The following is a 15,298-nucleotide window of genomic DNA, read 5'->3' on the forward strand; positions in this document are numbered from 1 at the left end:
CCACGAGCCCATCCTGGAAACAGCAAAGGACCAGCCCATGGTGCCTCTGCCACCGAAAACAAAGCCCGAGCAGCCCTCACGTGGCCTCCCCAAGCTCCGTTTTCGCTGGCAGAGAACTGCAGGAGGCCATCGCAGCTGAAAACAGAGCCCGGGCGGGCCGTCGCAGCAGAAAACAGAGTCTCAATGAGTGACATCGAGCTGGCCACGCCCGCTGTCCCCGCAAGGTCAAACACAACTCTGATGTGGCCGTCAATGAAATCGAGTTTGACACCCTTTTCCAGACTGCATCAGCCAATGTAATGAGCTATCCCATGACAAAGTGAGTTTCCATTCAATAGATTATATGATTATCAAAGGGTTGAGAATCATCTTTCAAAAATGCTCTAATAAGGGGTTTTCATACATTTTCAGGTTATGGAAACTGTTAGCAAAAAATATCTAGGCAAAGCTTTAGTAAAGGAAAATTGACTGCATTCAAATGAACATTTTTCAACCCCTTCACCTCTGATGGAACCATCAAAGCAGAGATGTCAAACTCGCGGCCCGTGGGTTGGATGCATCACGTGCTGGCCCTGCTCCCACCCAGTTTAGTGAAAGCGGAAAAATTCCCGATATGTCATGTGACGCTGCTGTAATGACACAAGTTTGAGGCCCCTGCATTAAAGTCTCTTAGAGTGCTGTACGACACAGTTTGAGGACCTTTTCCACAGGATCCAGCTGAACCAACTAGAAGATATCTAAGGTCTTTTTTTACTCTATCATCAAAAACTTTGTGTTTTAACAATAAGCTAAGCTAGGTGATGCCACCTTCATTTTTACAGTAAATAAAAGATGCTCATTTTAATATATTTATTAAATTTCCAAAGAACAGTCTTTAACGCCAGTATGTTCTGAAAAAGAAGAAATAATCTGAATTAATCTGGAATAAACAGGGTTACATCAGAATCACTATGTGCACCAAAAGTTAGAATCACTTTTCTAATCGTTCAGAATTTTTAATATCTGCAACGTACAGGAATTCCATCATTTCATGATGTAGAGTAGTTTTCTCCATGTTTTTGCATCCAGGCATTTCCCATATTTCTGTGAGTTTGGGAAAGAGAACCCTCAATCTATGAAGACAGTAGGATGCTGTGTATTGTCTTATGCAATATTGGAATATTGCATTCAGTTTTGGTCACCATGACATAAAAAAGGCTCTAGAAAGAATTCAGAGAAGAGCAACAAAGATTATTAGGGGTCTGGAGGTTAAAACATATAAATAATGGTTGGAGGAAGTCTAGTTTAATGAAAAGAAAAGCTAGGGGTGATATGATAGCAGTGTTCCAATATCTAAGGGACAGCCACAATGAAGAAGGGGTCAACGTAATCTGCAAAGCACCAGAAAGCAGGACAAGAAGCAATGGATGGAAACTACCATATTTTTCGGAGTATAAGGTGCACTGGTGTTTAAGATGCACCAAGATTTTGAAGAGGCAAATTAAAAAAAAAAAAAGTTTTTGTACTCTGCAGACCTCCCAAAAATGGCCCATTTTTTTGCAAAAATGGCCCCATTTTTGTCGAAAAAAAGGGCATGCATAGCCTTTAGGAGGCTTGTAGAGTGCTGCTGGGGGGGCAAAAACAAGCAAAAAAAAAGGCCAATTTTTCACTCATTTTAGCCCTCCCCAGCCACCTGGAGCACTTTGGAAGCCTCCTGAAGGCTATGCATGGCCATTTTTGCAAAGGGAGTGGGGTTTCGGGAGGCCAAAAATGCTGTATTCAGTGTATAAGGCGCACCCAGATTTTCACCCTCTTTTTGAGGGAAAAGGGTGCGTCTTATACTAAGAAAAATATGGTAATAATGGGGAGAAGTAAACTAGAAGTAAGGAGAAATTTCCTGACAGTGAGGACAATTAATCAGTGGAACAGCTTGCCTCCAGAAGTTGTGGGTGCTTTGGACATTTGTTTGAAAGTGATGGTGAACCTTTTCAGCACCGAGTGTCCAAACTGGAATGAGTGTGTATGTGCATGCTTGCACACATCGGACCCCAGAAACTCAAAGACCAGCTGGCCAGCACATGCATGCTTGTTTTCTGCCATTTTTTTGCCCTCTGGCACTCATGAAGACCAGGTGGTCCAGAAGAAATGCTGGAAACCAGAAGAACAGCTGGCGATGGTGCACGTGCCTACAGAGAGGATTCTAAGTGCCACCTCTGGCACATGTGCCATAGGTTCGCCATCACAGGTATAGGACTTAGAAGACCTCCAAGGTCCCTTCCAACTCTCTCATTCTATTATTCTGCAATTGTTAGATTATATTGCAGAATTTAATGTGATACTCAAATTGTACAGAAAAACTTCTGCTGCAAGCAGATGGCTCACAATCTCTCAGCCTGAGCAAATGCAAGCATTGCCAAAGATTCTCAACAATATGGATGTTTGCTTTTATTGATAGATATTCCACACGGCCCCAGATCCCAATATTCCTCTTCGGCAGCCTCAATCCAGATCAAGCTCAAGAAGGACAAGAGCAATCTGTCTCTCCACAGGTACTCGCAAGCCCAAAGGACGATATACTCCATGTCTAGCGGATCCAGATAGTAAGTGCATTTGATTCTATTAGCACTTTCTGGTTTCTCACAGTTGATTATAAACGGGTGGTAATAATTGTATTGCTCTGAGCACGAGGGCTGCTTCTCTGCTGAGCATTTTATGCCATTCAGATGGTACCCAGGTATCTGCAATTTTTCCTTTGGGCTTTTCTTATTTAACATATTTATATCTCACTAGCTGATATGGGATATTTACTTATTACATTCCTGTATTAGATAGGAATGGCGATGTCAAGTGGCAATGTAAGTGTGCAATCGGCTGTCCTCCCTCCTTCCATTAACATCGCCGCAGTTCCTGAAGAGGCGATGGCAAGAGCAACTTCTCCCTGAGCCCTGATTTCGGCAACAATTAAATTAGTTAAAAACATTTTCCCTGTGCCCCCAGAAGCATAATTTCGAATGTTGGATTGTCCCCTTTACCAGAAGGAGCCCCCTTGTAGAGTACTCTGATGCCGTTACCATGGCAACTCCACTGTGGTGTACAGTAGAATCCATTTTACGGCAGTACAGTAGAAGCCATTTAAGGCACAACAGGCTGTATCTTAACAGAACACACACCCCGAGGGGTGTTAGGGGTGTCTTACCCCCCACAGTATTTGTTTCCAGAGAGTAAGTCACCTGTGTATCAATGTTTGATTGAAATTGCTCAAGGCGTTCCAGATATATGCTGGAACATGCTGCATGCACGCACACACACACACACACACACACACACACACACCAATGGTGGGATTCAAATAATTCAACAACTGGTTCTCTGCCCTAATGGCCAGCTGAGTAAGCGTGGCTCTGTGGTCATGTGAGTGGGTGGGCATGGCCAACTCAATGTCACTCAGATCGATGGGCACTTCACTTTAGCTATTACAATGTAATAAGGGTTAACCCGAGAGGAAGTTTCTGTAAGCAGGGCAATAAAGATTAGGCTAGAAACAACACCAGAATGTTTTTTTCCTGCCTTCTTTACAGGATTAGCCCTGTAAAGTGGAAAAAGCAAAAAAAAAGATTTCTTCCAACAATTGATTCTCCAGAATAGGTGCGAACTGGCTGAATCCCACCACACAGACAGACACACAGACAGACACACAGACAGACAGACACATTTTTATATATAGAATTTACATTGGAACTTTTATATATTTCTTGTTCCTTTGTTTCATCTAAAATGTTTCACTGTTTTTTTATAACCTCCCCACCCCCCAAGAAAATCTAGATATGCTGAGGCAGAATTAGCTGTCTTAATTGTACACAAACAGAATCTTTCCAACTCAACCAAAGATATAGGAGGGATCACAGGGTATGATCCAAAGGCGCATGATGCAATTTTGGGGTTTAATAATTATCTGACCAAAATACTTCCTGGAAGTTTATTTATATTGCTCTGTGCTTCATGATGGAAAAATCCCAATACAGATAGTCCTTGACTTTCAACAGTTGGTTTAGTGACTGTTTGAAGTTACAATGGCACTGAGGAAAGTGACTTATGACCATGTTTCACACTTACGACCGTTGCAGCATCCCCTTGGACACGTGATCAAAATTCAGACACTTAGCAACTGACTCATATTTATGATGGTTGCAGTGTCCTGGGGGTCATGTGACCCCCTTTTGCCACCTTTCGACAAACAAAGTCAAAGGGGGAAGCCAGATTCACTTAACAACTGGGTTACTAACTCATCAACTGCAGTAGTTCACTGAACAACTGAGGGACAAAAAGTCATAAAATGGGGCAAGGCTCAACAAATGTCTCACTTAGCAACAAAACTTTTGGGCTCCATTGGGGTCGTAAGTCGCGGATTATCTGTATATATAAATGTAAAATAAGTGCTCAAGAGCAATTTAATTACACTGGTATATGAAGGGCAAATGTTTCTTTTAGCCATTTGTAACATCAAATTCCAGTGGTTTGATTTACAAAAGACTTGAAAAATAGGATTTCAAATATTCTGATGCTTGTCTAGATTCGTTCAATTGACTATTGAAAGCTCCAAGGAGACATTTTTTGACTTTGGGAGCTTCGTCTGGCATAAAGTACCAGTACTAGCATTAGTATTTAGACTTATATATCGCTTCATAGTGCTTTACAGTCCTCTCTAAGCAGTTTACAGCCCCCAACAATCTGGGTCCTCATTTTACTGACCTCGGATGGATGGAAGGCTGAGTCGACCTTGAGCTGGTCAGAATCGAATTTCTGGAATGAGCAGTGAATTAACCTGCAATACTGCATTCTTACAGATCATATAGCCCAGGGGTGTCAAACTTGATTTCATTGAGGGCTGCATCAGGGTTGTGTTTGACCTCGGGGGGACGAGGTGGGCATGGCGAGCTTGACATCACTTGTGTCCAGGGCACCTGTGGTGGCCCAAGCACTCTGCCAGCGAAAACAGGCTCCCAAGCTCTGTTTTTTGCTGTGGTGGCCTCCTGTAACCCTCTGCCAGCAAAAACAGAACTCTCCCGAGTTCTGTCTTAGTTGGCAGAGGATTGCAGAAGCCCTTGCAGCTAGTGTTGTTTTCCTCCCAGCTGAAAGCAAAGAAATTTGAGAAATGTGGGGTCCTTGTGTTGTGGCCTGCCAGTGACCAGTGGAGCTGGCAGCAGATTCGGACAGTGAGGAGGTTGGGGAGGAACATGGGCCAGTCCTGGAGTCTGGGGAAGGCTCTAATGAGGGCTCTGTGTTGGAGGCAGAGAGGGGGCCAGGGCCGTATGCCAGTTATCAGCTGCCTTCAAAGCTAGACATCATTGAGGCAGACGAACAGCTGGAGCCTGTTCCCAGTGTGCGCATACGCAGAGTTGCCAGACGAAGGGAAGAGCTAAAGAACAGGGGTCGACTTGGGAGTAAGGCCACAGGTGGATGATGAATGGCCCCTCCCAGAGGAAATAAAAGAGGAGTGAAAGGGGAGTAGAGTTTGCAGGAGACAATTAGTTCGCTTAATTGGTTCGTGACTCTCCACTCCTTGCCAGGTTTTACAGATATCGGCCTGACAGGTCTCCAAGCCAGATAAGGTCTGTGACTGTAAATCCTCCCTTGAAAGACTTTGCAGGATGTGAATGAGCAGAATTCACAATAAATTAATAGAAGAGGTTTTTGTCAGGACAAGGAGTTTGCTGCATGCCCTTAGGGAGCCTAGGTCAGAATACCTTGATGCTCTCTGAGCTGACATTTCATTACCAATCCAAGTAACATCATCAGTGCTGGCTAAATTTGAGGAGTGCCATTTATTGTTTTCATCCCTTTCTCTTAACTTTTCTACCTTCCAGGTGATTCCTACAGTAGCAGCCCAGACAGCACTCCTATGGGCAGCATAGAATCCCTGTCCTCTCATTCTTCAGAACAGAACAGCACTACGAAACCTGCGTCTTCTCAGTCCAGGGAAAAATCTGGGGTGGTTCCGTGGATTGCATCATCGTCCCCATCTTCCAATGGACCTAAAAATCCAGGGCTTTGGACCACCAGTCCTGAATCCTCCTCAAAGGAGGATGCAGCAAAAACAGATGTGGAATCTGACAGTCAAAGTGTCACCTCTGTTACTGGACAAGACAATGTGACTTCACCAGGAGACCCAACCAAAAGGGGGTTGTACATTCTCTCTGGAGTGAAGAGGTCATCAGCTTTGTCTTTAAGGTCTATCCCTTCTGCAGAAGGTAATCTTTGAATGATCCATTGCTTTACTGTCAATAAGTTAATTAATAGTTTGAATGTATCTATTTTCATGTATATTTCAACATTGCAATTACATAATATTGGTATCTTGCTCAGCAAGATAGATGGCATATAAATTAAATGAATCAATCAATCAATGAGCATAAAATTGGGAATAGTTGCTGGCTATGCTTAGTGGCAAAAGGGACGCGGTGGCTAAGACACTCAGCTTGTTGATCAGAAAGGTCGACAGTTTAGAGGTTCAAATCCCTAGTGCCGCGTAATGGAGTGAGCTCCCGTTACTTGTCCCAGCTTCTGCCAACCTAGCAGTTCAAAAGCATGTAAAAATGCGAGTAGAGAAATAGGAACCACCATGGCCTTCGGCGTTTAGTTATGCCAGCCACATGACCATGGAGACGTCTTTGGACAGCGCTGACTCTTTGGCTTTGAAACAGAGATGAGTACGGCCCCTTAGAGTCGAGAACGACTAGCACATGGGTGCAAGAGGAACCTTTACCTTTTACCTTAACTTGGTCAGCAAGATGAAAGACATATTGAATGAATGAATGAATGAATGAATGAATGAATGAGAGAGCATAAAATTGGGAATATTTGCTGGCTATGCTTAAAGACAATGAGACACGTAATATTGAGTTTTTACTACCTGGGATGACAAATATATGAAACAGAAAGGGTTTTTATTAAATGCTAAAACAATGCAGTGCTTGCAAATTTAGTATTTGGGAGGTATTTCAAAAATTATTATAGAACTTAATGACAAGGTATGTAAGATTTCAATTCTCATTGCTGTTTTATTTTATTAAGTTTTAATGTTGTTTCATAGTAGTGGTTGTAATTTTTCTTTCATTTATTTTTACATTCCCCACCCCACCCCAAGAGTTAGTTGGTATGAATATAAAGCCATATAAAAGCGTAAATAACCCAAAGCAGGCATCCACAAGATGTTGCCGTGAGATGATGTTAAAATGATGGGATTATTTTGCCAATGATCTAAAAACTCTGCAATTTCTATACATTTTTAGAGAGAAAATAGATGAGATAAGTTGGTTGTTTTACCATGTTTACAATAAATGTGCTCCTATTGCTAATTTCAAATATATGACTGGGAGAAAAAATTGCTGACAGGCCTATTTTGCATTCACAATAAGGATTGTGGAAAGCCATAAATGTATATAATAGGATATAACCAAGCAAATATTTGGAACTCAATAATAGGCTAAAGAAGTATTTAACACACCGCTATAACTTTACCTTCACATTAAATCAGTTATTATTCACACATCATGGTCTTTCAGGAAATAATGAGAATATTACATCCAAAGAGTCAACTAGTATACCTCTATCTATCTATCTATCTATCTATCTATCTATCTATCTATCTATCTATCTATCTATCTATCTATCTATCTATCTATCTATCTATCTATCTATCTATCTACCTACCTACCTACCTACCTACCTACCTACCTACCTACCTACCTACCTGTTTATTTATCTATCATCTATCTATATCCAACCTTGATTATTATTGTTTTTCACACTTACAACCATTCCAGCCTCCCCATTGTCACATGATCAAAATTTGGATGCTTGGCAACTGGCATGTATTTATGACTGTTGCAGTGTCCAAAGGTCACCTTTTGCATCTTTGAATAAGCAAAGTCAATGGAGAAGCTGGAATCCCTTCACAACCGTGTTACTAGCTTCACAATTGCAGTGATTCACCTAACAACTGTGGCAAGAAAGATCGTAAGATGGGATAAAATGCATTTAACAACTGCCTTACGTAGCAATAGAAACTTTGGGCTCAATTGGGAGCATAAGCCAAGGATTACCTGCATTGAACACCAAACTAGGAGACATTCAAGTTAATATCATGTAATACTTTGTTATTTAGGTAACAAAAGCTGCAGAAGCTCCTTGCAAAGTTTAGCTTCCTTGGACACCAAGGAAGTACCAAAGATGCTAGAAAATCCAGATTTGCCTCCAAAAATGTGCAGAAGATTACGATTGGATACAGCATCGAGTAATGGCTACCAGAGACCAGGGTCTGTGTAAGTTTGTCCACATTTTCACTTGCTTAAATTTCTTACATTGGAAAGAAATTGGAAACTATTGGTAATCATGGAATTATTTCCTATATTTCAGGGTAGCAGCAAGAGCCCAGCTGTTTGAAAGTGGTTGCTCAGCGAAGCAGGCTAGGTAGGTCTTAACTATAATAATAGCTGTCCCTTTGAATATTGTCATATTTTACTTCTAAGTTGCAGCTTCTTTTGAAATGCAGATACTATATAATGCTGGGAGAAAATCAGTCCTTACGTTATTAGCTAGCAGTAACAGAGTATTAAGAGTTGAAAAAAATCTGGAGATTCTCAGTCATCCAGGTCATGGTTGTCCTAAAGATGATTTCTCTTTATATTTATATCTATCTATCTATCTATCTATCTATCTATCTATCTATCTATCTATCTATCTATCTATCTATCTATCTATCTATCTCATCCCTCCCCCTCCCCCTCCCCCCTCTCTATCTATATATATATATGTATGTATGTATGTATGTATGTATGTATGTATGTCTGTCTCTAGTTGTTCGGGTTTTCTCCCGCGTAGAATTGGAGATGTCTTGGCGACGTTTCGACGAAGTCTTATTCGTCATCTTCAGGCGGCTTCAGACTATTTCAGGTTTGGTGTTTCCAGGAGTAGTACTAAAGCCGCCTGAAGATGACGAATGAGACTTCGTCGAAACGTCGCCAAGACATCTCCAATTCTACGCGGGAGAGAACCCGAACAACTAGAGACTTACATACTAACACCCGCGAAAACCTCAGAAATATATATATATATATATATATATATATATATATATATATATATATATATATATATATATATATATATATATATATAGCATTTGTGCTGATAAATAAATAAAGGGAGACTAGTATAGATCTATTTCAAGCTATTTAGCTCTCATCAACTAGCCATACCCTTACTGGGATTTGAACCTGTGCTGTATTACATATTAGGCAGTTGTGTTAGCCATTAAGCCACAGGCTCTCCTCCTTTATCAGCTGATGTGTGTATGTGTGTGTGTGTGTGTGTGTGTGTGTGTCCCTCTCCCTCTCTCTCTCTCTCTCTCTCTCTCTCTCTCTCTCCCTCCCTCCCCCCCCCCTCTCTCTCTCTTGTTAAGAGACAACTGGACATTTTGGGTTTTTTAAGACATTTCGTTTCTCAGCCTTTTCTTTGAAGACCTTTCAAAGACATTTGAAGCATCTTTGGGACCGAATTTTAGGTGTTTCCCCAGAATTTCATCTCCTTGGGAAGAAAAGTGGAGAAATCATGCAGTGGAGCTGGAATTGCTAGAGATTTAGAAGTAACTCTTATTAGAACTGATGCTTCTGAGCCTTCCAGAAAACATGGGATACAGAGATTCCATTGCATCCATGCCATAGAATAATGAACCTACAGACTTAAAATACAGTACAGTTGCTTGGAAGTGAACTAATCCATCAAGGAAACCTACCTAGAAATTCACAGGACCTGACTGAGGTCCAGTCTTAGAAATGTACAGAATAGTCCTCAACTTATAATCTCAATTAGGATCAGTATTGGTTTTGTGACAGTCATAAATCAAAGCACTCCTCTGACCTAATCTGGTTTTGTTACCATTTTTAAGTGGCCGTTAAACTAATCACACTCTGAGTCACAACTCTGAATCCATTCTGCCAAATGGGCTTTTCAGAAAACTGACCAAAAAAATATCACAAATCACAGTCACATTATCTTCAGGATGCTACAACCATGAATATGAGCTTGTTGCCAAACATTCAAAATATGGTCATGGGGCCCCATCGAAGGCAATTTGGCATTTTACGATGGCCAGAAGTGCTTTATAGGCCATAAATTGCCCTTTCTGAGGCGGTCGTCGTTCCAAACAGTTGCTAAGTGGATAGTTGTAAGTTGAGGACTACCTGTACTTTGTTGCCAGTGGTCTGTGTAACAGGCTTGCCTCTGAAGATGCCAACCACAGTTGCCAGCAGAACATCAATATATCTGTTGCATAGACAGCAGTCACTAAACCTTGGAATGTGGAAAACTAAATTCCAGTCCATTCCTTCCAACAGAGGGTTATGGAGGCAGACAGATGTCAGGGTTCCAAGTAACACCCCCAACGAAAGAATAATCCGAGGGTTGAGGTTCCTCAAAGTTCCATTTTATTAGAGATATCATATTGGCACATCTGGGGAAACCCGAATCTGAAAGCTTCCAGGTTTTCCCCACCCAAACGAAAGTCCAAGTCCCTGCCCAGCACCTTCATGTCCATCATGTGGTCCAATCAGGCACCATCCCAACTGGAGATGCCTCCCAGTCACACCCCCTCCAGGTGCAGAGCAAGACGTCCTTGACTCTCTGAGAAAGGAATGTTATTTTGACTATATTTATCCCACTCCATATAATCCCTCCTTCCCAGTATCCCACAGCATTAAATATGGCAGGTCTGAAGGCCCAACGCAAAAGATGGCTTCCAGGCCTGACAACAGAAAGGTTTGTCGTCCAGGTTCAAAGTAAATCATTAACTTCATAGAAATGCAAGTGCCTTTGTGTGTCCTGGAGGGTTTGAGCTCTTGCACAAAAGAAGTGAGAATCTTCTTCAGGAACATGCAGCAGTTGGCAATGTTATTTTGACATCCTCTTCTACTGGCAGCTTTATAGCAAAAAAAGAAAGAAAGCAACCCAGCTTCAGAGAAGCATACAATAAGTTCTTTGCATGGAACTTCAGGGCCTCTAAGATGTGAATAGTGATGATTAGCAATGAGAGTGAAGAGCATCTTGACCACCCTCCATGGTAGGTGTCAACCCTGAAGTCAACCTGGCTGAAGCCATCTTGGAGGCTTCAGGGTTGCCACACAATGATGGGAAATAGTTAGATGGGGTTCTATAGACAAAACAATAAAGTTTACCTGTGGGAACCAAGGACATTCTCACAGATGGCTGGCCAGAGGAGGAGCAAGTAACCAAGTAACTGGCCAGCACTTGATTTCGAAAGCATGACCAGTGACTTGGGAGGAAAGGGGAAACTTTTACTTTTAATCAAGTGAAAGCCGCAGGAAATTTCAAGTCAGCTTTCACCAGTTGTGCCAATATGATGTATCCAATGAACTGTTCTTTGAGGAACTCGCCTGCCTCGGAGTTTTGTTTTCTATGGGTACGTTACTTGGAACTCTGACAGTAGGTAAGAAAAAACCTTGGGAAATATTTATTTGGAAAAATGGAAGTATCATTTGTCAGTATGCCTGGATTGGGAATCTCCAGAAGTGCAATTCCCAGAATCCTCAGATGACATCTTTGGCCATTCTGACTAGAAAAAACTAGGAGCTCCCGTTGCAATATATATTAAGGGACACCAGGCCAGAGTGCAGCTAGTCCTCAACCTATGACCACAAATGGGACCAGAATTTCCATTGCTAAGCAAAGTGGTTGTTCGGTGAGCCTGATTTTATGACCCTTTTTTTGTTAAGCAAATCATTGCAGTTAAGTGAATCATAGCAATCATTAAGCAAATCCAACTTCCCCCATTGACTTTGCTTGTCGGAAACCATCTGAGAAGGTCACCAATGATGATTGCAGGCCTATATTTAGTGTTATCCATATTTAACAGGAGCTTTGTTTATTAGAAAGTGTATAGCACATTTCCAGCAAAGGATGTACAAGTAAAGGATGTACAAGGGCTTAACTAAATAACATGTTTTTGCATGTTAGTGGGAAGGTTAGAAAAAAGAAAGAAAGCCTAATCTTTACAGATCTAGAGCTAACCTTTTTGTCATCGCATGCCAAAAGCATGTGCATGTGACATCGTACATGCATGCCCATACCCATAATGCAGTGTGTGTATGACATGCCCCTGACAGTTAGAACAATTAATCAGTGGAAAAGCTTGCCTCCAGAAATTGTGAATGCCCCAACACTGGAAGTCTTTAAGAATATGTTGGATAGCCATTTGTCTGGAACGGTATAGGGTTTCCTGCCTAGGCAGAGGGTTGGACTAGAAGACCTCCAAGGTCCCTTCCAACCTTGCTATTGTATTGTATTGTAAGATGCAATCCCCAACAAATATTTTTGGGTAGCATTGGGAATAAAACAAGGGTTTCTTCAGAATTATTAAAACACAGGACCTATTTATGAAAAGGAATGTAGTATTGTATTTGGAGGGGTTTAGTTGCACCTCAAGTAAATCTTCCAAGTAACAGACCCAAGGCAATCAAAACTCTGTGGCCTGGAGTTTCCTCAAAGTTTTGATTGCCTTGTGTTTGTTACTTGATTATAACAATGGTATACTTTATGCATTAAAGCAGACTAGTATCCAACAGAATGGTTTTAACCAAAATAACTAAATACAGATAGTATTTGACTTACCACCGGTCACTTATTGACTGTTCAAAACTATGATGGATCTACCCCAAAGATACTTACGACCTGGTTCTAAAGTTCCAGTTGATGCCCCCCATGGTCACACAATCACAGTTTGGGTGATCAGCAACTGGCCCACATTTACCCCTGTTTGCAGGGTCCTAGGGTGATGTGACTAAGTTGAATGACATTTTTGTTTAACACAGCATTTACTACTGATTTGGTGCAAAAATATACCATAGTGAGGCATGTTAAGCCATGGGTTTGCTTAACAACCGTTGACATTCACTTAATGTCCATGGCCACCACACAAAAGGTCTCAAAATTACATTGATCGCATGAGTAACCCTCTTTACAACTGTCACAATGTAGGACCATAACGGGCAGGCTCGTAAGTCAAGGACTACTTGTAACTGGATTAATTTTTTTCATAAAATTGATTGGCCACCCATCTTACCTCAGGGCAACTCTGGGTGGCTGGATCCTGCCACAACATTTGGTAGGTCAGTCCCACCGCGTTTTAGAGAGTGCCTTACTTTAGTTAACTGCAAAAGGGCCTGTTGGTTTGAAACATTTCATTTACGGATGTATTTCCCATATTGCAATTTTGTTCTACTGGAGTGCTCTTCCATTCGTAGATCTTTTTCCTTTCTAGTCTACAATGTTTGTTTGTTGTTACTCTTTTCAAGGCAAGCCAAGGCCATGTATTCCTGTAAGGCTGAACACAGTCATGAACTGAGCTTCCCGCAGGGGGCAGTGTTTTCCAATGGTAAGATGCAAATTAGCTTTTATTGTCCTCGTAGCAATCACATTACTAACTCTACCACCTCCGTTCAGCTTTAAAGAGCCGTAAGGTTGCTTGTATGTTCATTATTGCAGCACAATTATTCTTCATCATATTACTTTTCCAAGGGTGACTGATAATGGGAATATGAACGTGTGTGTGTATCATCATTCTCTTTTAACGTCCCGATAACCCCTTGTGGAATGGAGTCTGGGTAACTGAATGGATCTGAGTGTTTACTGGCCAGATGCCCTTCCTGGCACCAATGCGGAGTCTTTTTTAGCAGATATATTCTCAGTGTGCCCAGAGAGAGAAATGTCTGCCTCTACCTCGGATCAAACTCACAGCCCCCTGATTGTCAGGCAATAGCTTCACCTCTAGGCCACTGCACCACAAGCTTGTGTGTGGAGACATGCAAATATTATTATTATTATTTATGTTAAACATTAAACTGCGTCTATGAGAGAAGACCATAATCGATGTAAGTCATACATTTTCCTTTTTTCTTAACAGTATATCCATCTGTGGAGCCCGGGTGGCTAACGGCGACATATGAAGACAAAACAGGACTTGTTCCCGAAAACTACGTTGTCTTTCTCTAGTGATAGTAATAATGGACAGCAGTTTCTTCATGGTATCCATGGTAACAAGCAATAAGCACTGTGATTTTTTTTTTAATCTGACGCAGATATGGAGAGCCTGCCAGCTATCCCCATGTATGGTTGACTCCCTTCTGTTTCTGCAACTGCAGATTATGTAGCTTATGTAGAACAGAATTTAACGAAAACAGTCGAGAGGATGGAGTTTGTTTTGTTTTGTTTTGTTGTTTTGTTTCAGTCTGTGTTTTAAAACTGAACATGGTACTTTCTCTGTCTTCCACTGTTGGTAACGAGAAAAATCACTTTATTTTATTTTTTTTCCTTTATGGCACAAAATCAAATCACCTGAAAATGAATATGTTTTTTTTTTAAAAAAAAAATAGTAATCTGAGTGACTGATTCTCAGTTGGTCCCTATCATTTCAAGAAAAGCTTGTATTTAAATTGTTAATAAATATTCACAGATGTCACTGTTTGTAAAAGCAATATGGACATTTGATAGGGATATACAAATGCATTACTTGGAGCAACACTTCATCAAAGTGATATTTTTGTTTCAAACGGCATTTTAAAGCGGTATATGTGCGTCTTTGGTTTTTCTTCCTTCACTTCTATGTTTTATCCTATAATTATTAATAAATTATATTTATAAAATCTCACTGCTGTTCTAAAAATACATTGGAATGCCAACTACATAAATCAGCTGCTGCTATTATTATTATTGCGTGGTTAATCTTTGGTGAGATTCACAGCCTTTGGGGCTGGTTGGTAGCTCAACAGCTCGAGTCTCAACCAAGGATCTAGGAACTGTTAAGGTAATGTCGGAGGATATAAGCTGTTCCAAGTAGGGTGATTTTTTGTAGAATCAGAATGTTCAAGTCTGATAAATTTAAAATTTCCAAATAGCGAGGTAGCCCTTTAGGTATTGCTCCAAGGGCTCCAATTACAATCGGGACAACAGACGATTTCTTTTTCCACAGTCGCTCAACTTCAATTTGCAAGTCCCGGTACTTTGTAATTTTTTCTTGCTGTTTATCTTCAATTTGTGCATCTCCAGGTATTGCAATGTCAATGAACCATACTTTTTTTCTTTTCAACTATTGTTATGTCAGGTGTGTTTTGGGCCAAGTGCCTGTCAGTCTAAATTCTGAAGTCCCACAAGATCTTGACTTTCTCATTCTCTAAAACCTTCTCAATCTGATGATCCCAGTGGTTTTTGCTGTACTCAAATCCAAACTTTTGGCACAATTTCCAGTGAA

General features: G+C 41.0%; 1 protein-coding gene across 1 annotated transcript in view; it reads left to right on the forward strand.

The window, feature by feature from the left end:
* Positions 1-14,698, forward strand: part of ARHGAP42 (Rho GTPase activating protein 42) — a 176,716-nt gene extending 162,018 nt beyond the window's left edge. Inside the window, 6 exon segments of the mRNA XM_032220054.1 lie at positions 2,435-2,579; positions 5,844-6,227; positions 8,144-8,300; positions 8,395-8,448; positions 13,347-13,426; positions 13,955-14,698. Coding sequence (XP_032075945.1) covers positions 2,435-2,579; positions 5,844-6,227; positions 8,144-8,300; positions 8,395-8,448; positions 13,347-13,426; positions 13,955-14,043 — 909 coding nt within the window. The 3' untranslated portion in view covers positions 14,044-14,698.
* Positions 14,699-15,298: the final 600 nt, after the last annotated feature.

Source organism: Thamnophis elegans, chromosome 6 (genome assembly GCF_009769535.1).
Source record: "Thamnophis elegans isolate rThaEle1 chromosome 6, rThaEle1.pri, whole genome shotgun sequence".
NCBI lineage: Eukaryota > Metazoa > Chordata > Lepidosauria > Squamata > Colubridae > Thamnophis > Thamnophis elegans.